This window comes from Centruroides vittatus, unplaced genomic scaffold (assembly GCF_030686945.1).
Source record: "Centruroides vittatus isolate TY-2023 unplaced genomic scaffold, ASM3068694v2 contig_875, whole genome shotgun sequence".
Taxonomy (NCBI): Eukaryota; Metazoa; Arthropoda; class Arachnida; order Scorpiones; family Buthidae; genus Centruroides; species Centruroides vittatus.
In genome coordinates this window covers 3,059,233-3,083,953 of record NW_027122567.1, presented here as the reverse complement: position 1 = coordinate 3,083,953, position 24,721 = coordinate 3,059,233, and the positions used below count along the sequence as shown (strand labels likewise).

Below are 24,721 nucleotides of genomic sequence, written 5' to 3'. Positions count from 1 at the left end.
ACAAGAACACTGAAAATTCTAAATGTAGTGAACCTTTCGAGTTTTTTCAGAATACTAGAGTAGCAAGTTTGAGATACTCTGTTGGCATCACCTGGGCCGTATTCAGTAACGCAGAATTCTTGCTAAGTCTATTATGCTGTAATGTTGAACTCGTTTCTAACTACTGCTTGACTCCTCCCACCACTAGCTTCCTTTATCTATTCTTAGCTCCGTCCACTAAACCACTCAGAATTCTAACTTCAGATTCTAACTTAGGTATTCTGCGTTACTGAACACGGGCCTGGAGTGCAAGTAATAGAGGCCAGTTACTTTTAAAAAGACCTCTCGGAAGACATTCCCTCTAGGCAGATCGCGTAAGTGTTGCGTTGCCATAACTTAAAACAAAACAAACGATATTTTGTAATGTTTTGTTATTATTTTTATTTTAAAACGATTAGAAACTTAAATTATGTTGTTTAACAAGGATGGGTTCTTAGCTGCAACGAATCCTCGAATCCCACAAAGATTCGAAGTTTCCGGAATCCATCAATGCTAAAAAACTCAAACAAGTTTTTGATCACTCTATCCTTAACAGTATTCTCAGAAAGTCTTTTTAGCACATTAATTGTTATAATTGATAAGAGAAGTAGACTAGACCCGGAATGAATTCAAATGTTAGTGTTCTTAAATAAAAATCTTGATTGAAGGGGCAGGATTAACTATATACAGGGTTCCTACTCAAATTTTTGTTTTAAATTCCATGACATTCCCTGATCAACATTGTACAAATTCACCGACAGTACAGCACATTGACAAAATAAAACAGCATACGACTTACTATGCAAATATGCTATTGCTTCTTTGACCTTTTAGTCAGTTATTTTTTCTAATTAACAGTTACATAATTTATATAATTGCGAATAATTAAAATTAAATATAAAATGTTTTATTAAATTAAACGGGGTAGAAAGATCAGAAATTGTTTTTATAACAAAATCACATAACAGATGGCGCCACACACGATTCTATTTATTATATCGTAGTTAAAAACAAAAGTTATTTTCTAAATAAAATCTCACAACAGCCGAGAAAGTTGCGCAACTCGTTGCCGGGTTTCTTGACTACAAGAAGAAAATTAAATCGTTCGTTTCGAGCAGTAGGTCCATCATTCAGCAGAAGCTAAATTCATTCCACATTAAATAAATGTTCTAAAAACTGAAACATGAGAAATAATTTCCTCGGGCTACAAAGTATTAATTAATCATACCATTTATCTTGGTTCCAAGGGTGATCACCTTAAGCAGGTCCTACTGTATTTGTATTTTCATATAAAATTTCAAATTATATGTCTGCAAAGACTTCAACTAAGTATGAGTTCATTTAACATTAACTAAATATCTGATCAAAAATATGTTTTCCGAAATTCGTTAAAATTTTATTAAAAAAATTAGTTTATTTTTGCTTACTTTAAATAAATAAATTATTAATTCTTGCTGTATTCACTAGCATTAAGATAATTAAATGCTTTTGAGTTTTCACAATGCTCAAAAAGTCTTTTAGAGACAATTCAATTTTCCTCGAGTTTCTAAATTTGAATATTTTTAAAAAATTGAATTTTGTTATTGAACGACTAAGTTAACCCATAAAATATTAATAAAGATTAAATATTTATTAGAATTGTTCTTTGGTTTGGTTTGGTTTAACCACCAGACGCAAGGCACACATGGGCGATTTGCCAAGAGGGAATTTTCCCAGGAAGATTTTCTATGGGATACTGGCTCTTGTGTAAGTGTTGAGCGTGAACCCGCGATCATCACCAGTGTTCAATGGCTTTATCCACTCGGTCACCGATGGGCCAGAATTGTTAATCAACTATCATTTTCCAATTCTCAAACAAAATCTTTTAATATATTAATTAATTAATTTAATGAACAACAAATTTTAATATACAACATAAACCTATAATGTAATTACGCTAGTTGCTGACAGTAACCGATTAGCTGATGACATTTGCATAATTATTTTATAAAAAATATCGCGAGTAATTTCTGTGATAAAATTCGAATACCACTATCTGTAGAATTTCGTGAGGTTGGTTACATTAAATTTCGTTTGATAACGCCATATATTTGATATTTGGCTGTTTACAATTACGAAATATAGTATGTGTAACGACGTAGCTATTAGATTCTTAGGAGGTAGCTTAAGCTAAGGATACTTCTTATTAAATACATGTTTTAAAATTCACGCCACTGCTAGAATATATATATATATATACGTATATATGTATATGTGCGAATTATTTACGTGTGATATATATATATATATATCACACGTAAATAATTCGAAAATGTTTTTTGAATAGAAGCTAACTGTACGAATAGCTGGAGGAAGGATCGCATGGAGATTTATTTCCATAGGTCTAATAATTTACACGTATGGGCGAAGTGCGAAATCAAAATTATAAACGATAAAAACATTATTTTACGATTACATATATGATGTCACGAAACTACAAATGAAAACTTCCCCTCCAAGAAGTATATAGATTATGTCGTTATTGGGCTCCATAGATTTCTATTTTGTAGAAAGTTCTTTAATTTACAAACTATACTTTTATTCGCTACAATATCGGGTTCTTTGTACACTGGATCCCAACGTGTAGGCGGTGAAATTACAAATTCCGGAATACATAAAACAATACTATTAATATTACAAATATCCTTATATCTATACTTAACCTACTTACAAACCAGAAGAAGGAAAGAAGAGAAAACTTAAGTACAGAATAAGAGGAAGGTGGAAATACCAGGGTTTTCTGCTCTGGGTGCCCCGTGATACTGGGCGGGGTTACTGATGTCTCCGATCATCCACTCCTATCAACAAGGCTTTCCTTGGCTCTTTCTTTAATCTAATTTAGTAGATTTCTATCGTTCACTTTATCGATAATCCACTGCCGAATCAGTTCAACAAAATTGGCAGATCAGTGAGAAGTTCTTTGCCTACTATAACAGTCTAGATGGCTTCTCTGCCTCGACCTCACTCGTCGAGCCTCGATTCCTATCTTCCGTCGTTCTGCTTCAGAGCCCGTTCTCCTCGACCTTTCTCGTCGAGAGCCGAGATCCCTTCTCTCTGTTCTTTCTTCTCCTTTCTTTTATTACTTTGTTTTTAACAATGTTGTTTTTCGTGTCGGAGGCATCACTCCCCACCTGGTAGTAAAGCAATTAGATAGTAAAGTAATTAAAAAGAAAGTCTTTTTAGTCAACAGGAAAGAGAAACAAAAGGAATCTTAAGCCTAACTTAAATTTATAGAATAATTAATTACAAAAATATACATTAATATGGCCAACGGCCACAACATCTTCCTTGAAAGAATTATTTTCACCCCAACTCAAAATCGGACTAAACATCCCCTCTTTTGGACTTTTTGTAACTACGCCCCGGAGCCGTCAACCTCCGAAAGGACTTTGAAGATTACATCTATAAGACCCTTGTTCTCCTCAAGAAAAAGGGAAAAGATCCTGGTTTATTATCCGATTAACTATTTAGTGTTTACCTTATGTGCATAATTCACATAATTTAAGAAAACTGTAACTGAAGATTATGGTTACCTGTATTTAAAATTAAAAATAAAAAAAATATTTAACACTTTTGTGAAATCTTTAGTATTGATACTATAATGAACATTTTCCCCTCTTGCGGCAAAAAGAGAAAACTTGCCGAAACGGTTACAGTTAACGAATATACATCGAATACTAATAGTACTAACGTAAGTTAACATTGGAGTTGATTGCGGGTTCTCATTTGACCAACCGGCTACATATTTAACACCTTTAAAGGAGCCAGTTTTCCATCCAGGTAGGCGCTGTCGTTTGGCAGATGGACATCTGCCAAGCGACAGCTCCTACCTGGATGGAAAACTATCGAATCTCACCAAACGAAATCACCTATGATTCCAAACATAATCTTTATGGATATTGTAAGAAGAATCAAATTAGTATTGAATCAGATAAAAAATAATAATAATAATTTTTGAATTTTTGTTGAAATTTAATAAACTTTAGCAATTAATTTAAAAATGATCTGCACTCTTTTGATCGAATCTAAATTTTGTTATTACATTTTATTTCCTGATTTTTTTATTTGATAAGAATTCTCTTATCAATAATAAAATAAGAAAAACCTGGCGTGGATTATGATAAGAAGCTTTGAAATAATTTATGGAAATAAATGATTCAAAAGTATACAAAATCTTATTATATAGAATTTCAGGTCAGAACTGAAATAACATGGAAAAAAGAAAGATGTTAAAGTTAATTTAGTTAAAAAGAATTACATACAATAAAATTAAGTTTATTTCTATTTACAATAGGCATACTCTATAATATATCATCTGATAAAATATGATTTAAGATAATAGTGAAGCATTTGATCTATACGATTTATGATTAGTGATTATTAATAGGAATTAAGATCTCTAATAATTTTCTTTTTATAACGAGCAAAAATTATCGTGACATTGTCACAATGCTACAGTTTTAATCATATATTCAATTTATTTAATTAAAAAATATATGCTCTCCACCTCAAATTAGTAGTGGCTTGCTCCTATACAGTACATCATACTTTTCCTTTAACAATAGTCATGCTAGTCATGTATCTAATACCCTATTCACACTGTACATTTTAAGTAGAATTAAGTTAAGTCGCATTGTCGAAAACAAGATTAACTACTCGTTCACACTTGGTTCTTGTTCTTGTTCTTGTTCGTGGGTTTATGTTGGAAGGTATGGTTCACACTAGGTAATTAAAGCGAATTATTCGCTTAGCCCTCAAGTGGGTGTACTCAATATTACATTTTAAATAAAATCAAACTTTTGCTTATTTTTCGTAAATCATCATAAATTAATTTATATTTAGTAATTTAAATTATAAATAACTTATTTAAAGAGCATAAGACGTTAGTTAGGAATTATTAACATTTATTATCAGTGATGTCGTTGTCGTTGGCAACACGATTCTCTCAATGTTTATATCACTTTAGCGATAGAACTGTGATAAGAATGGATTTTTGACAGAAATTTATATTATCATTTAAACTTCTTGTACCGAAGCAGCATACACATGCTAACAGAGAAGAGTATCGTTTGTTCGAACATTTGTACCTGCACATCTGTTTCCGCCATTATTTTTGAACTTGTGACGGACCTCGTGGAAAGCTTGAAGCGACTTAAGCTTCTTTGAGAAAGCGATTTAAGCTGAGCCGGTTGTTTGTAGTTAAACCGGTTTAACGTTAAGTCAGTTCCGTTCACATTTCATACCTTAAGCTGGCTTAGTCATTTAAGCTGGCTTAAAATGTACAGTACAGTGTGAATAGGGTATAACTCCTTTCAGGGGAAATTGAAATTTTTGAATTCAAACAACATGACTTCCGGTTTTTATCGGAAGTTCATATATAGTCAATCAGGGCCTCCTGCCCCTATGATTTCTACTTCTGGTCTTATCTTTTATCTAGCTGCTCTGTTCTCGAGATTAAAGAAAGACAGACGGAAGGACAGACGACAGTGGTATACAATTATATATAGGTCTGCAATTTTTTCAAATTGTAGCTCAATAATACGGAAATCTCTTGAAGTTGTTCCGGAATTTTACGTGTCTAACATATAAATAGGAACATTTTTTCATAAAAAGTCCTTCCGTTCCTTGGCAAATTACCTTCGTGTTACGTTACCTTATAAAAATTCCCCACAGTAAATGAGTTATAATTCATTTTTTACTCTTTTGTAATAGTAATAATAATAATAACTTTTTAAATGTATAAAATAGAGTTCAAGGGTATTCTTGAATCATCATTCAAGAATATCCTTGAACTCTATTTTACACGTTAAACATAAATAAGTTTCTTTAAATGGGATTCTGTACGAATCATTCTATTATACGGATTTTTCTCTTGATTCCTTTGATACTTCTATTAATAATTGAAAAAATAGGATATATGATTCATGGAGAGGACTGTTATTTATTATATTATTACAAAAATCAATTATTATTAGTCATCAAAAAGTTGATAATTATTTAAGAAGTTTCACCTATGATTCGTCCACCAGTAGCTGAGTGAATAAAAACCACTAAATTAAGTTATCTAATGCCAATTAAAATTGGACCATTCTTACAATAAATATTCAAAAATTAAATTTTTAGGAAAATTTAAAATATTGTCTACTTTATATAAGAATTATCTGAGACTCCAAAACAAAAATATAAAAATTTAAGAATTTATTTAATGTAGATATACTGTATTTTAGTTTTTAGATTTTACGTTCTTTGTGAAATCTTTTTGAACAAAAGAAATTAAATTATGAAAATAAATTGACTTGGTTTAATGGGATAAGGCAGTATGCCCAAACTGCGCTCTGGACCAAATCCGGTTAGCGAACACACTGGACCCATCATTTAGTCTTAGAGTATAAGCTAAATGATAGAAACAGGTCTTTTTTTTGTATATCAAGATTCTAGAATATACAAAATATTTAGCTCATCTATCTACAAATTATGTGGAATTGTGCCCATTGCACGATTCCACATAATTCTGGTCACCATTGGGATAACCAGTTGGTGCCTACATACTTCCGATGACTACTGGTGGACTGTAAATTAACAATTTATTCTTTTACTTAATAAAGTGTCTGAAAAGTAATCAAATTTAGATTTATAAATTATTTTTTGAGTAAAAATGTCAATTTGAAACTTTTTAATTTACGATTAGGCCTATTTTAACAATATTCTGAAAACTGATTTCAATAGAGATGATCTAATTTTATACATTTCCACAAACTAATTATTTAATGATACATTTAGGATTTTATTATCAATATTAAAATCCTAAATATTTCTGGAAGGCTTTAATTAATTGAAAAAAGGGACAAAAATATTTTTTCTTCAAAATAACTATATAATACAGTATAGTAAAGTTTCATGGATTTAAATAAAACTATCATATTTATTATTACTATTGTTTAATATTGAATTTAAGAGGAAATTAGTAGCTAATACTACATCAAAATTTTGAATGAATTACTATTAAATTGCAGAATCAAACTTGAAAAGAGTAATTAAGGAATGAAAAAAATCAAAATTTTAAATTATATCTAATTAATGAAAATCAATTCTAAATATAATATATGTTAACTTGATTAAAAATATACCAATAAATAGGATTAATCTGAATGTTTTTCTTCAAGTTTAGGACTAGGTAAATTTCTAAATCTACTAATTTTCTAATTCTTCATCAAATAGTTTAAAATAAGAATGGGAATTCGTCAATCTACACATTAAAGAATTGTGATTACAGACGCTTTTCTGTTAAATCTAAGCCCTCCTTTCTTTAGATTATAAAGAATTTGAATACTTACAATATTGAAATTTTATTTGGACAGTTGGATGATCGACTGGGAGATACGGATTCGTGTCAACGCTGAGAAATTTTCGTGGGTTTTTGAACCTGCTAGTCCAGCTTCATTTCACTAACCAGGGCCTGGTCGAACACATGATTGACATGAAAAAGGCCGCTTAGAGCCAGCTAGGCGAAAGAAATTAAAGAAAAATGCATTTTAAATGTAATTAGCATTTACTGCGATAATAAATAAATTTTGTGCTGGCTTATGAAAATTGAACGGAATGCATAATTGTTATTTCAAATTATCAATATTAATGTTATTACATTGTAAAATTTTACACAATTTTAAAAAATAATTCTAAAACATTAATTTAAAACAATTGTGTAACAAGCGATTAAATTTCTCCATATCTAATTTAATCGATAAACAAAATTAATATCGATTTAATCTTGTTAAAACGGGAATAAACATCATAGTTCCGTCAGTAAAAGTACAAGCCTATTGCTCTGGAATCTGATTCCAAGTTCGGCTCAGAAATTTTTATTGGTACTGCACATTGGCTCAGATATTCAGATACGTCCTTCAATATTTAAATGTTCTCATTTGTGCCTAGCAAAATATTGATGGCAAGGAAAACGTTTCTCGTGGTGTACCAGAGCGAAGAGAATTAGAATATTAATAAAAGTGTAACAATCAAGATGGTGACACAGAATTTATAAGTCCGTTTCTTTCTCCATTCAGAGAGAAACACCAATCTCGATTTTAAAAAAAAATTCAGCAATGGGTTGCTCAACTTTTCCCGGCAGAAATCAAAACCGCGCGTGTAGCGTCATTTGTTATAATGTTTTATTTAAAAGCTTTTTAAAATTTTTAAGTATTATAAAATGACAAAAGACTTAATTTTGAAGGTAGAGATGGGTTTTATAAAAAATTGTAAATGCTAATAAGAAGGAAAATAATCATTAAATCCCACCCACTCTAGATACGACACACGACTCCCTTTTTCTTCCCACCCCCTCGGACTTCAACCATCAAAATTTCAGAAATTTTCGACAAAAAGCACAGGAGTTATTTAAGCTACAGAGTGAACAAAATCGCGCTCCCATACACTGACATTCATACATGAAGAAAAAAAAAGCCCGAAATGTAAACGTCGTGAAATGCAAAAAAATAAATTTTTTTGCATTTCACGACGTTTCAAGGTCACATGAGTCCAAAATGGAAAAACCTTGAGGGTCATTTTTTGACTGATCGCCATACTTTCCCTCTGTTATATATAACAGAGCCGGGAAAGTAAAAAAAAAAAAAAAACAAATATTTTTGAACTGTGTCGCATGCTATCCATCAACAACGTAACAAACGTTTCAACTACTAAATAAAATTACCGGATTACTTTCTACTTACAGAAATCTTAACTTCATCCCTGGATGCAATACTGCAGTGGATTTTAAAGAAATTCAACATTTTTCTGGATACATGTCCTGGGGTTAATGAAAAAAATCATGTTAGAAATATAAATTATTTTGCAATGTCTTAACGATTAGATCATTTGTCAAAGGTCAGTCCTCTTCCAGCTTCAACATCAATGTGATTTTATAAACCTACAATAAAAATAACTTTTATCAGAAAAAGTAAATGTAAAGCAAGTTTTAAAATTTTAATATTTTATTTTATTTTCTGTATATGAAATAAACAAGCAGAGAACGTTCACAATTTACATTTTGTTTTACTTAATTATGAAATAACATATACGCGCCATCTTACATTAGTCCAGATAATAAGTAAATCTTATTATACCTTGTATAACATGAAAATTCAAAATAATTCGTCATATATCTGCAGTGGGTATTTTAAAAGAATTGATTGAAAATGCAAGAAATCAAATCTCATTGAATGATATTTATAGGTTACCTGCATTTTATTGTACCATACAGCTAACTTTCAGCAGAATTTTTCATAAAAATAATTTTTCTTATACAACACATAAATTTTTATTAGGTATTTATTTATTTTCCTTTAAACCATATTTGTCAAGTTGTTAGAAAGGATATGTGAGAGTTAGGAATACATAAAAGGCTAACTAGTAGTAGGATAGAGTGGAAGGCTAGAATAACAAAACCCAAATCTAGTAACATAGAACAAATATGATGATAATGATTTCTTTTAATTATTTTTTAGAAAATTGTTCTTACATTTAATCGATTTATATAAAATAATCCGAAATATTGTTATATTGTTCTCCGATTTTTCAATAGTTCAATAAAATAATCTATCTTAATATACATGAACTTTTATTGATGTACTGTACAGTACATACAACTCTCACGTAAGTAGCAATAGCATTGTAGTTAGGATAAGTTAATGGCTTGCGAAAACTCTGAAAATGTGCAGAATTTCAGATTTTTGTGGAATGCCGTTTACATATTACTAGGATAGATTATTTCCAAAAAATATATAGATTACGCTCGGCTCATATGTCTGAATACACACTATGTATTTGATTCATTGAATAGAAATGTAACATATATATTTTAATGTTGTTGTATGTTGATTATTTATAGAGTTATGCAGAATATCGATTTATTAGTCATTCAATTTACATTAGTTCGCTTAAGTGCATTTTAATTATATATTTAATTTATAACATATGTATTGATATATATAATCTAACAGTTCATATTTACCAGATATGAATTTTATTTTGTTTACTTCTGCAATATCTTACGAAGATAAATTTCATTGTCTTGAAAAATATGTTGTTCTATTTATATTTGATTGAATATATTATGACTAACTTATGAATTTTTAAAGTTGTCTAGTTATGATAGCTATTAAAACGTTTTGAATATAAATATACGTTGCATCCGTTTCTGGTATTTTACGATCTGACGACAAGGAAATAATAAAAATTAGTAATTATTTTGTCCTTGATGCATTTCTTCCTCTTTTCCTCCAAACCACAGTGTTGAGAAATCCAATTTTCCTAATTTCTTATAAATCCTATGCTTATTCACAAAGCAATATAAATGTAAATTTTTATTTTATCACTCGCTTCTATTTATTCATGGAGCACTTATGAAAATAAAATCCATAGCCAATTGCTAGCTCTTATGATGGATAAATCTAACATTCTTCATATGTATGATTACACTTTATTTATTTATCTTTATAATAATTTTATTTTTCAAATATAATCAGGAAATTCATTTAAATTAAATAGATATATTTTTTAAATCATAAAATATTTTGGTATAACACATATTAAAATTGTTAATCAATAATTGCTAATGAATTTTAACTTTGTTAATGATTATAACTACTAAATAATTATGTAAGTTTATTAATTATGAAGTTGATAGAATATATAAATGTAATTACATCAGTGGTTTAAAATAAAGTTAATGTTTAAAACTATTTTTATAAATTGAAATTTTATTTTTCTCTGTAATTATTTATAAATGGTATAGTATTTTTAAAATTTAAATGTCATTTTTTTTTTATAAAATATTGTCATCAGTACCAATTTAAAATTAAATATATTTGAAATCCAAAATCTGCTATAAAAAAAACCGAAAAAAATTTTTTTGGAAAAAATCCAAACTTTATTTCTTTGTGGATTACAGGAGATCGATTCTAAGCTGTTTCATTTCAATTTTATATTCGAGTATACCAAATTCTTTTTTTTTTTTTTGTATTAAGTCTAGGTACTGTACATGATTACTTCATTTCGAAATTACTGAATTATATTTTTAGATGTTATATCTTTTATTTTAGTTAGTATTTTATCTATTTGCTAAAAATTTTAGATTAGCAAAAAATCGAAACTAATCATATAAATAAATTACTGTAAGTCATCAATGAAACGTATCTCTATAGAAATTCTACTCCTATTATTATTATTATTATTGTATAAGTTAAGCTGTTCGTCCAAATTTATGCAAATATAGAAATTGATATAATTAAAACTGAGGTGAAAGTTTTTTAAAATATTAAATCCATTCCATAGAAATGTAGCAAGTAAAATTCCTTAAGTTTGGGAAAAAATGTAACTCCGATCAAACAATAAATCCAACGTTACATCGCCTTATTTGCCTACTTTGAATTAGAATCTTTTTGTTATCGAAAATGAATAGAGAAGGGTCGAAAATCTGGATTTGGTCGTCGAAAAATGGATATTAATTCTTTCAATGGTACCTTGGTTATTGATGTCCTTTCGGCCTTGCGTCGTCGATGTAATTTTTTTAATTTTGAAATTACGATTAATGATTTTATGTTTAAATACAGTAATTCTGTAAATTATGTTTTGAATCGTTGTAGTATCCCTACATTCCTTGTGAAATACCGGCTTGAACTTAGAACACCCGAACTTGAATTACGGTGTATTTAGAGTTTATAATATTGAAAAATGCTAATTTATACGTATATTTGAAAATCCGAATAGAGTCGGGCCCCAATTAGTCCGGATTTTCGACGCTCCACTATACATTTCCTTAAAATATATTGCTTTTCCTTAAAGCCAAAATATTTTTAAAGTGTATTTAAGTACAGTTATACAGACGAAAAGAAAGTCGACAATAGCAAAATAAACACAAATGTATTGATATTTTGTTTGATTATATATAATAATTATATATTATATTATTTATATCTAATATTTTATATGTGTAGTTATATTGTACAGAAATATTAGAATATTCTTTTACAATATATTTATGAAAAGACATTATTTATACTTTCTTGTATAAATCACTTTTCACAAAAAATACTGCATTTCAAATGATTGTATAAAATATTATGATTTATCGATACTTTATTGATTCTACATATTATTTAGTGTATATATATATATTCAAATTATTTATTTATTACATTTAAGAATTGGCATCTGTCCATCTTGTCGATTTATTTCTATCGAGTACTACTTTCATTATACATAATCGGAGATTATTCTGAATTCTGTATGTAAGTATCTATGACCTAAAAAGTCGCTTTTTTCGAGCTAAATCCATTTATGAAATTCTACTGATTCAGCCTAAAGAATTTCGATCACTCAATAAACAATAAAACAATTTCGTTCATTTATAGAAAAAAAGAAAAGAAAAAAAGCAAATATCATCGCCTTTATTTATTGTTGCTAAAATCCAAATTACAGTAAAATATTAAACTGTAATTTATGTTTAATTTCTTCATAGATTAGATCTAGTTTATATTTTGTTATCATCTTTTGTGTTTTTATATCCACTTTATATTTTTGAGTTATTTACATATTTTATTCATAATCATTAAAAATAAAAATAATAATAATAATAATAATAGTAATAAACAAATGAGAGCAATTATTAAAAGTTAATGCTTTTCTAATTTTTCACTTTAATTTAGTTATATTTATTATATAATATACTTAAATAAATAATAGCAATTTTTATTTATTAACATAAGTTATTTTTAAATCTGCAACAAATTTGTGAAAAAAATATATTTATAAATTCGTAATATTCAAAGAAGTATTACTTTAAGAAATTTTTATATAACTTAAAAATTAATTTAAAATACTGAAAATCGTTTATTTAATATTATATTATACCTTCAGCAACTTAAATATATATATATATATTTAAGTTGACAATTAAGACAATTCAAAATACACGCAAATGTATATATTTGTGTGTATTTTCAATTGTCCTTTCAACTGATTGCTGTTACGATTACTGACGTAAGAAATTGAAGCTCTAATTTCCCGGATATTAAACTTTTGATGAGTGACTTTTTCAGGAATTGCAATAATAATGATAATAAATTTCATACAAATTTCGAATAATTGCTATTGTGATCATTCTAATTGTTTGAAATCAATCCAAAATAGCACTTTATGACATTTTAATTTCCAATGCGTGTTCGGTGCGTGTCTAATCATCACAAGACACACGGACGGAAAAGACAAAAATAATTATTTTAAAAGTTATGTAAAAATTTAGTTTTTATATATTTCTATTCAAATTATTGATTTGTATAGCCAACAATATTTTCAATAACTCACTTGACAGAAATAAGACGATCTTTAAAATGCAACGGAATGAAACACTATAAACCAATAATAAGATTTAAAAAGTTCAAATAAAAATTAAAGGTCAATGCGTGCTTATTACACGACAGACTTATCGTGAATTAAAAAATATTGAAATGTAAAAAGTATTTATATTTATATATAATTCATCAGCACAGAAAATTCTTTGAAAATACTATGAAGTATTTAAATGACATTACAGTCAAACTCCGTTCATCCAGATTGGTTTGAATAGTCGTTTCTCTTTAAATCTTTACACATTTTGTAAAAAATCATTATTATTATTCGATGTTTGTGAGATAATTGAAACGTTATTTATAACCCTAATAGGTATGTAGTGTACTGTACAATACCTACGTAGCAATCTCACATTTTTACTGTATGTATGGAGTGATTTTAATGTTCCTATTGTTTTCAAGTCAGTAAAGCATTAAGTTATTTTCAATTAATAAAAAGTATACTCATTACGAAATTTTAGACTTTAATTTCAATACCCCACTAATTTCGGTTTATCTAGAATTTCGTTAATCTGGATCGGATTCGGTCCCATTTGTTCCGGATAAACGGAACTTAACTGTATTAACTAAATTAAAAGTAATATTGAATTTAAAAATTGGTTTTTAAATTTATTAGCTTAATTAATCATTCGTTGTAAGAAGGAAACTGCTAAATTTGTTACATTTGCTACATTAAAAAGCTTTTAGATAAAAATGAAACGTGTTATAGAAGAAAAATTTATAAACTCCTTTCCTTTACATTTTTAAAAAAATATGTGAATATTTAAAAAAATAGTCATATAAACTATCTTTATCATAAATTTGTACATATTAGGCCTATACATAATTTTTTTCATAGAATACAAATTAAAACTTATTTAATTAATTTGAAATTAACGATATTTAATTTACCATCATTTAATTAATTCTGAAATTTCGTCGTCAATTAAATAACGATGAAATTTTTGGATTTCTACGTTTAATTTTAGGAATTGTAAATTTAAATACATCACGAATGGAAATATGAAGACACGCACATGATTTTAGAATGTATACACCTAACGATAGAAAATATTTTAAATCATTTATATAGTATACATGTGACAAATAAATTATATTGCTCTATAATTAACTTACAAACAAAATCTTTAAAAACTTTTCTATATATAATATATATATAGAAAAGTTAATATATATAGAAAGCGAGAAAGTCACATACCTACATACACACAAATAAACAAACATACACATTATTTTATTAAAAAATTTTTTTATTTATATTTTTGTTATATATTTAATGCTTTTTTTATTTTTAAACTGAAACTATAAAACATTTTTTAAAAAATAAGGAAAAGCTACGTTGAATTTTGTTAAAGTGGAGGGATCTGATTCCAACTCCCGGGTATTTAAAATTTATTTTACAGATAACAAAAAGAAAAAAAGAAATATTTTAATGTATTACACATCTCTTTATTGTAACATACAAATTAACATTAGATCTTTATCCAGAATTTTGTAAATATTTGTTATTTTTCAAAATAATAAAATTCTTTAAAATTATGAATTTATTTCTAAATTTTATTCATTTAAGAGAGGTACAATCTTTCATTCAGTTTTTATCATGATATCTGGAGCAGATAATTCTGAAATTTAGTTCATGAGCTATATAAAATATGTTATATAATATCAAGCGAGTTTTCCTTTAAAAAAATTGAAATATATTATCATTTTAGAAACTGAAACGATATTAAACAATTGAAAAATTTCTTTGTATAATTTTCATACTGCAAAAATCGACATAAATAATTCGTCTATATAATTATTACATATTGAAATTATTTAAAAAATAAATCATATATTCGTATATTTATAACATGTTCTATTATTTTTAAATATTTATAAAAGACGTGTAACTTTTTACAACATAATCAGCTGTGTATTACCATAGAAACATGCAACAAAATATACAGAAAGCGTTATGAAACTTTTTATATAACTGATGTAAAATATATGCATATTGATATTGAATATTGAAACGTTGTTTTGAAATTAAAAAATAAATATTATTTGTTCAAGATTTTTACATTAATTAATGACTTTAAAGTGCTATTCAATAATGAAAATACCCTTCAGATTAATTCTATCATTTTAATTTATATAATTTTTTTAAATACTATATACGAGCGTTCTAGTAGTCAATATTTAAATAACAACCACATTAATTTTATTTAATTTTAGTAAACAAAAATTACATTTAAACACGTTAAATATTGATTTTAATATTTTAATTTGAGTGTAGTTTATTTATTTTCTTTTAAAGTTAGTGATGTCCTGATTTAAACTTGTGGCCTTAAGCTATAACAAACAGAAGTTCCCTCAACATTAAATAATAATATGTCACTAGGATCTAATAATATGTCACTGAGATCCTAGTGTAAAAACACTAGGATCTATGCTGTAGTTTTATAGTGTGATGCCCTAACCTGTAGTTCCATAGAGTGAGGTCCTAACCTGTAGTTTCATAGTGCGAGCGAGGCCTGAGCTATAGCTTGTTTAGCTTACATATAAATTCGGTCCTAACTGCTACAATTAAATTTTAAGTAATTTTAAAACCTTATCTTTACAAAAAAGATTATAAATTAAGTAAGAATAGGAAACATTAACATAATATATAAAGAAATAGTTAAAAACCATATCATTTATTCACTCAGTTACTTAAATAAAATAAAAACTTTTATAGCTTTTATTTTATTTTATTTTGTTAATCACTTATTAACAACTGATTTAAATAATTTTATATCACTTATACCCTTAAAAATTATTTTTATTCAAATTTTAAAAATAATTTTATGTATAAAAAGAAAAAAAATAAGTTTAAAAATGTTAAACTTTTAAGAATTTGCATTTTATATTACAAATTTATATTTAAAGCAACTTTTTTAAATATTCAATAATAATTTTATATATTTTTATCATATTATAACAATATATGTTGTAAAAAAAATAAAATAAAATAAAAGATGAGGTTATTTAAAATTGATTTCTACTATATTTTTACTTTTAAATGAATTCATCAATCTTTGCTGCTAAATTTATAAAGTATCCAGACAATTAGTTGATTTCGTCTATTACACCTGAGAATTGAATGCAACCCCTCGAATAGAAAAAGGCGCATGCGCATTTTCTGTTGCTATAGTAATGCTGTAGGTTATCTACATAACATCACCTTCCTTCGATTTACGATTTCTAAAAGTATAAATACGCAAAAATAAAAAAATAAAAACGAGAATAAATAAACGAATAAATAAAAATCAATTTAATAAAATTTAATTATAACGGAAGTCGTTTAGAAAATAACTTTTATCACTTAAACGAAAAAAAAAATAATAATTTCGATAACATCTGCTTAAATTTTATTAATAATTTTTTATTTAATTTCAAGTCTTAATTTGAAACAATATTGCAATTTTATAAACATTTAGTTTTAATAATTTCTCTCGAATGCCAGGTGGGTTTTGTTTCCGTTATTCGTCGTGACGTATGACGTCGAGTCACGTGACTTTTACAATATCGTCTGCTTTTAGATTCGTTATAAGAGTGTGTTAACTTCAGCAGAGTACGACAATGACGAAGTAGCTGTTCTATGTCGGATGTTTTAGGACAAAAAATGTTTCCGGGGAAACTTTTACTGTGATATTTAAGTTAATAGCTAATGGGAAATGGAATGAACAAGGTATTGTTGATCTAATATTTTTTTGTTTCAATGTTCGTCTGTTGATATAGCATTCCAGTATGACGTCATAATAAAATATACTGGACGTGCATTCAATTAACATACAGTGTAAAATTTTTATTATATTAATGCATATTATTCTATAAATTGTTTCTAATTTTTCTCCAATATGTTCTCCACTGCAATTATAAACCTATAAATGCCCACTGTCGTCCATCTGTTTGTCTGTCCTTCCTTAATCTCGAGAACGGTGTTAGATAGATGAAAGTCGAGACAAGAAGGGGCAGGAGGCCGATTAACTCCATACGAACTTCCGCTTTGGGCCGGAAGTCACGTTATTTTAATTCAAAAATTTTCTCCTGAACGGAGTTAGATACACGACCGGCATGACTTTATTGTTAACAGGTAAAGTATACACGATATACACGGGCAAGACACTACTTATTGTGACGAAAAATTGCAGCCCGGCATTGAAACAATGTCATAATAAATAATTGCTCGTTCCGATAACATTTCTCATTACATACCGAAAATAGTTTTAATTGTTGCTTTAATTATGCAATGATAAAAATAACTATGGCAACTGATTCCAAATTGTTAAATGTGTTGAAGTATTGGCGTATACATTTTTTAAATAATAGTATGCAGGCATCGAATGATATCTTTCTTTTTTCTTTGCAGTTTTTAATAGCTGTATATAAACTTACTTAATTTTCAAAAACAAAATTAGAAAGGGAGTGGTCCAAACTATATAACTAGATAGGTCTATACTTACACGCAATTTGAATCATAATATTGCTGTTTTCTACGAGTCATACACTTTATGAGCAGTTTATCGACTTCCATTCGAGGAAAAGGTGATGTTCTGTGAAGAATTACTTGGTAATCTATATGCCTTTTAAAAACTATTTAACATAGCATCGATCTTTTCTTTTTTGTAATATTTTTCTAAACTATTCCAACCAACATACTTATGTATCAGAATTTTATCTAAATACAGTAATATTATGTATAATCTAAAGTGTTTTAGATTATACATAATTGGTTAAATGTGCTTTCAGACTCTGTATGAACGTTTAATATTATTAGATGTTAATAATAAAAACACATTTTTTCTTTTCGATATTTTAACCAATAACGCTGATTATGACTTATATTAAGCTAAAAATATATAAACTGTTGAAAATAATCGTTAAAATGGATTTAAAATTCGTAAACGTAGTTAAACACTATAAAATTTGGGTTTGTTTGAGATGGAATCAAAGTTGTAACGCTTGTCAAATTAAGTAGGACACACTATATCATGGTAATCTATATTATATTAATTTCTGTCAGTATTCGCGAATATATATTATATATATATAGAATAAATGTGAGAAATCCTTCCACATATAGGTCTAATAATTATATGCATTATAAATGATTAAAAATTTAAAACATATATACACTCACGCATTCAAAGAAACACTTTACTTCAATTTAAATTCGATATTTTGCAAAAAAAAAAAAAAAAAAAAAAAAAAAATTTTGAGTGTTATTTTCGATTTTTCTGCTGCTTAAAGATATCCCTAGTTTTTCTTCATTAGGGTAGTTAAATTTTTATGAATAATGGAATATATATATATTAATTCTCCAATTCTTATAATTCATTATAAAAATTTAAACATATGCCAAATAAGCATCTTCATAAAAGTAAACGTAAAATAAAAAATTATAAAAACGTTTAGGCCTACTGATTAACGATATTAATTTCTCATGCGTGTTGTAAATTTTAATCAATCTTTACTGAATGATATTTGATTGTCTTGTTAAATATTTATAAACTTTGATTACGTTTAAAAAATGTAAGAACATTTTTATATTGAAAAAATATATATTATTTGATTTTAAATAAGTTTTTTTTTTGAAATACTTCTTCGAGATCAATATTTTAAGATCAAAATAACATTGAACATTGAAATTTCAAATTTTATTATTAGAATTTTTTCAAAAATGTTATTTTGTGTGATATGTAGTAAAGAAACAATTTCAAGTTTAAAATTTAGGAGTAGACATGAACTTAAAAAAATGAATTTTGTTTTTGTCTTTCGTTATTGGTAAATAAATTGGAAATATAATAGTCAAATATATAGAACATTTTCTATCTTGTCCAAATATTGCCTCTTTTTGTTATATTATTAAACTCGAATCAATGAAACACCATAGAATATATAATGCTTTAAACGCAAGAAAAATTTAAGATGATTTAAAATCAATTTAACTCTAGATAAATTGTAATCGAAAACTTTAGGTAAAAATGTGTTCTGGACATTTTAATTTTTTCACTAAAGTAACTTTTTAACGAAAAATATTTTATTTCCGAATTGGAATGTTACTCTGGAGATTACTTTTCGTATTTTTTTTTATTTATAAAAATTTAAAACGAAATCTCTTTATTTATGTAAAATACTTCAACGGAAGCTATCTGATTATGTTTCTGATTTTTAAAACGTTGCTGTCACTTATTGACAAAGTCCTACTAATAAAACACAGTTTTCATCGTCGATATATTTAAAATTCCATTTTTTAATATTATTTGTTGATTATAATTTGTTTCTTTTCTTTGTTGTTAATATTTAAAATTACTCTTAATACTTTCAAATATTTTAGTATGTCCATATTAATGTTGCTTATCTCGTCACCTTCATAAAACTCTACTGAATAATTTGTAATTTATTGATATCGTAAAACATATTTACATAGGAATAAGATTTTATATTTTGTTAAGATTGTAGAAAAAATAAATTTTGTAAATTTTTATTTCATTAAGACATCAAATTGCACCAAACAATATCATTTGTTATGCATTATAAATAATAAACGTAAGCATTTCCTTAAATTTAAAGAGATTTAGGCTAAATTATTTAACTAAATCTATTCACTACAGGTTTTGTATAGACTTACTTTCAATCAAGTTTGTTAAATTATTTTAAATAGTAATTAAATATTCTTAATGAATCCTTAAATCTCCTTTGCTGATAGTCAACCAATAAATCAGATAGTGTTTAAGTCGAAGTAAAGGTTTATTGTTAAAACTAGATATTAAGTCTAACCAAAAATTGTTCCGTTATTAGTTTTGTGTTTCTAACCTTAATGTTTCAACCCGTTTCTAACGTATAATGAATAAAAATGCATTAATATCACATTATCATATATCTTATAAATAATTCGTAAAATATAATTTTATTTGTTCCTCAATATTTTCATATTTTATACAATAATTTACATCTTAAAACGTTTTAAAATATTACAAGATAATATTTCTAAAGTTTTTAATGAACTGGATAGTATAACATCGATTGATTTGTTTTATTATGAAATAGATTTTAAAATAATATTTTTTATATAGTTAATTAATAAATAATTAAAAACTTTTTCTTAAATTAGAAAAAAATAAATGATCTTTTAATAAATTCTGTGTACAAAATTTAAACCTGCAAACAGTTTAGTATATTTAAAATTATTTATTAATTAAAAGAATTTTAAAAATGAAATCTTGAAAAAATTAAAATGTTACGTAACTTTATTTAAACCTGATTAAATATATAATTGTTTCTATTAATAAAAATAAGTTATTCTGGTTTAAATTACAATTGTGAATTAAATATTAAATTTGTATTACGTTTAATGCTTCTACTAGGTTCTTCCAGGGTTATATATTGGTAATATCCGTGATTCAAAGGATCAGGAACAGCTTAAAGCGAATGAAATCACTCATATTATATCTATTCACGACAATGCCAAACAGTTATATCAGGTGAGAGAAAATTGATTTCATGGAAAATTTTATTTTATTTTAAATTATATAAATTTAGTTTGATGTGACAGTAAGCACAATTTTTAACTATTCCAATAACTATCAATTTTGAAAAAAACATTAAAAATGAGGTTTCTTGAAAAGAAAACTTTAAAAAATGGACATTTAAAAACTTTTTAAATAAATAACCTCAATACAAACAAGGTAAAAGAGAGAAGTTAAAATGAGAAAAAACAAAGTTATAAAATTGATGGATTGTTTCAATATGATTGGAAAATACAATTTTGAATTATTAAAAGTGCTTCAATTCTTCAATTTTTTTTCTCGTTTAATATTTTCATATAAAGTCGTTTGTATTGAGAATTACTTTTTAGATAATTTTTTTAAAGCGTGTTATTTAAAGAAATTTTAACAAAAGTTTGAAAAATTTAGGACAAAAAATATTTATGTATCCAAGCTTCGGATTCACCCGATCAAAATATCAGCCAATATTTTCCACAATGCAACGAATTCATTCACCGAGCAAGAACAAATGGAGGAAGTGTTCTTATTCACTGGTAAGTAAAATGATAAAAGATGTAATAAACGCGAATTTACATATGTTTATTTTTTCTATCCATTTAAAATGCCGAATATATTATATTAATAATAATATAAATCTATCACAACTAAAAACATCATTTTAAACTAAATTATTAAACGAAACGTGTTTATCACTAATGCGTTTTTCATGCAATAAATGAGTTTTTTTTTCCTCGAAAGTTATTGCGTTTTTCCTGTATTATAATTTTACGGAAATGTATTTGCTCTCTTATAGAATAATTTAATTTGTCAGATGATTTCAGCGGAGATGATGTTTTTAATATAGCATATATTTTAAAGATAAAAAAAAATTCTCAATTTCCTCTCTAAATTTTAAATTTCACACAAAAACATATGAAAGGCTTGAAAATATTAGTCCAAAATAATAGGCAGAAAAGTTTCTTTCTTAACCTTCTATTATTTTTGTAGCTGTATTTTAAGATCACTTAGACATAAAGGGAACCATCCAAGATAGCGATTGTAGTGGAGCATATTCTGCTATCTATTAGCTATAAATATCTATTGCGTGACGATCAGAAGTCACTTGGCTGCACTCAATCGATGTCAATAGACGATCGTATTTAAATCACGTAATTGCTTCATATTCTTATTTGATACAAATTTAAAATTAAATACAAATTTTGTTTTTATTTTGTTTTAGTTTAGCGGGAGTTTCTCGAAGTGCTACAGTTGCTGCAGCGTATATCATGTCTAGCACAACACTCAACGCTCGGGATGCCGTTAAAGTAATAAGAACAGTAAGAGCTATCGCTAATCCAAATTTTGGATTCGAAAAACAATTAAAAAATTTTGAAAGATGTCGTTTGGGCGAGGTATGCATCATTGTACTGTTGTTATACATATAATTAAAACTTAAAGTTTTACTCTGAATTTACATAGATGAAGAAATGATTTTCTATTTTCATAATTTTCATAATTAGAGAAAAGCATTAAATTATCAAAAATAGAAAAATCAATAAAAAAATTAATTTTTTTTTCCTCCAAATATTAAATTTTTTAAGATAAATCGTTACCCAAAAAAGAATGAAAGTAATTTTTTATATTGCAGTAATAAAAAATACAATTTGAAAAAATTAAGTTAATGTAGTTATTAACTTTTTAAAGCATTTTCTTTAATCGCTCATTTTATCTTAAAATTGATTTTTTAAATAAGAAATATGTACTTAAACTTATATTTGTTCCTATAATGATATTATTTAATGTTTTTCAAAATAGCATGCAAGTTATTTAATTTTTGTTAATCTATAAAACGGTGGCCTAAACAATAAAAGTCAATCTTGTAATTAAGCTAAACTATTCCCTAAAGAGAGAATTCCTATCGAGTGCTCTTACTTTTTGGGTGTGGTCTGATCGTTATGGACATTGACGAATGAAGCTTTCTCATTCATCCTTCACGGTTTTATACTTTTGTTTAGCAAAAACGTAGGCAGAAGATATTGAGCAATTTTCTAAACTACAAACTGTCATTTTTTACTTTGAAAAATTACAAGATCTTTTAATAATTAACTATCCAAGCTTTGTTTCTTTCTTCCTTTTTTTAAAAAAACAAATATATATTTTTTCTTGTTTTGATTATTTTTAAAGTAAAACCATTTATTAGTTTTAAAACTAGTAGAATGTTTATGAATAATATTAATGATTCCATAGCTTATTTTCTTAATTCAATTAGGAAAGGAGAAGGTTAAGGAAAAAATATCCTGAGAGCGTTTATGACGAAGACGATAAAGAATGCCATCGACTATTAGGCGAATTTTGTAGCAGTTTTCATGAAATAGGATCAAAACCCTCCACGACAACGTCACATCAATAGAAGCAATACTTTTTACATCCCTCGATTTCTTTATCTTTTGTTATTTTTAATAAAACCGAACTTAAAATTTCAACATAAAAAATAATTCTTCTCTTCCCAATGCCAAATTGTGTATCCTTTACGAGGTAAATCAATTTTATTAAATTATATTCTAATTATCACATTCGATCTTATTAATTAATATAATAATGCACTCATTATATAATTATATTATATATATATAATATTGTACATACGAAAGAACGTCAGAAGAAAATTACTTTGTATTTTGATATTTTGTTGAATAAACATATATTTAGAGGACATTGTCGTAGTTGGAGATGTTTGTAATTTTATAAACGATTGAGGCCTACACTATTGGAAGTATTGATTTAAGAATAAGTTTTAAAAAAGTGACGCACACTACCAGCTGCAGAAAAGAAGAATAAATATTTTAATGTATTAGTAAGAAAGGAGATATTTCACAATTCCAATCGAATTTCTTATTCGAAGAAAAAAGAAAAAAAACTGAAAAAACTCTGACACTTTATAAAATGACATAAAAAAAAATATAAAAAATATATCGACTCAGACAAAACATCAATGATGTTATATTCGTAACATCTATCAATAAATCGATATTTCAGCAAAATTATATAAGTTAATATCTTTTACACGTACCTCATTACATGGCTAATATATGTTGTATCGATATTAAATGAAATTTTCTATTTACTAGTTACAACAAATAGTTTTCTATTGGATGTAGGAAACTAATTTTAATTTATTCAAGATAATTCGGTCTTCAGAGACCTCATTATTTCTTTCAATAATTTTAATATTTAAAACTTTATTTTTAAACGAGTAGATCGTTTAATAATTTAATAGAATAGATTTTCTACTTTTCAATGTGAAAGATATGATCTAGTTTTATAATTTATAATTTAAACTTGAAAAAAATCAGAATAAAAAACTTTTTCTAGAAATCAAGTTGAATTAATTTTGTCCAAGTAAATGTTAATGATATTTTTGATTAAAAGCTAAAACTGAGTTTAGTTATTAGTTAATTGATGACAAGGTAGAAATTACCAAAATTTATCGAATAGACCCTTTTTTACTTTTATTCATTAGTGCAAAATATTTTTTACAATTAATTTTAGTCAGAAAAGAAAATATATTAAGATTATTAATTTTTAAATATTGTTCCCTATTGTATGAATGAAATGCATTAACACGATTAATATTCTGTGTAAAAACTGTTTTTCTAAGTGTACAAACACATCGTTCATGAACCCGGAAATAACTACTATGATAAAATATAGCACTAAAATGTAGATTTAGTTGATAAAGATGTAAAATTTTCA

General features: G+C 26.4%; 1 protein-coding gene and 1 long non-coding RNA gene across 2 annotated transcripts; one reads left to right on the top strand and one right to left on the bottom strand.

Moving 5' to 3' along the window:
- Window positions 1-7,425: 7,425 nt before the first annotated feature.
- On the bottom strand, window positions 7,426-16,562 carry LOC136983069 (uncharacterized). The gene is made up of 3 exons (XR_010881977.1): window positions 16,495-16,562; window positions 8,781-8,977; window positions 7,426-7,558 (listed from the first exon to the last, which is right to left on the bottom strand). It is a non-coding gene; the product is annotated as an uncharacterized lncRNA (long non-coding RNA).
- Window positions 16,563-17,013: 451 nt separating this feature from the next.
- LOC136983061 (dual specificity protein phosphatase 22-like) lies at window positions 17,014-23,691 on the top strand. The gene is made up of 5 exons (XM_067279693.1): window positions 17,014-17,169; window positions 20,849-20,965; window positions 21,398-21,522; window positions 22,209-22,380; window positions 23,238-23,691. The coding sequence occupies exons 1-5, from the start codon at window positions 17,149-17,151 to the stop codon at window positions 23,376-23,378; spliced, it is 576 nt and encodes a 191-aa protein (XP_067135794.1). The 5' UTR covers window positions 17,014-17,148; the 3' UTR covers window positions 23,379-23,691.
- The last annotated feature ends 1,030 nt before the right edge of the window (window positions 23,692-24,721 follow it).

What these genes read in the sequence shown, in the direction of transcription:
- LOC136983061 (XM_067279693.1), top strand. Translation starts at nt 17,149, where the DNA reads ATGGGAAATGGAATGAACAAG. An exon ending in ATGCCAAACAGTTATATCAG is followed by an intron (nt 20,966 to 21,397) that starts GTGAGAGAAAAT and finishes TGAAAAATTTAG; the next exon opens with GACAAAAAATATTTATGTAT. An exon ending in GGAAGTGTTCTTATTCACTG is followed by an intron (nt 21,523 to 22,208) that starts GTAAGTAAAATG and finishes ATTTTGTTTTAG; the next exon opens with TTTAGCGGGAGTTTCTCGAA.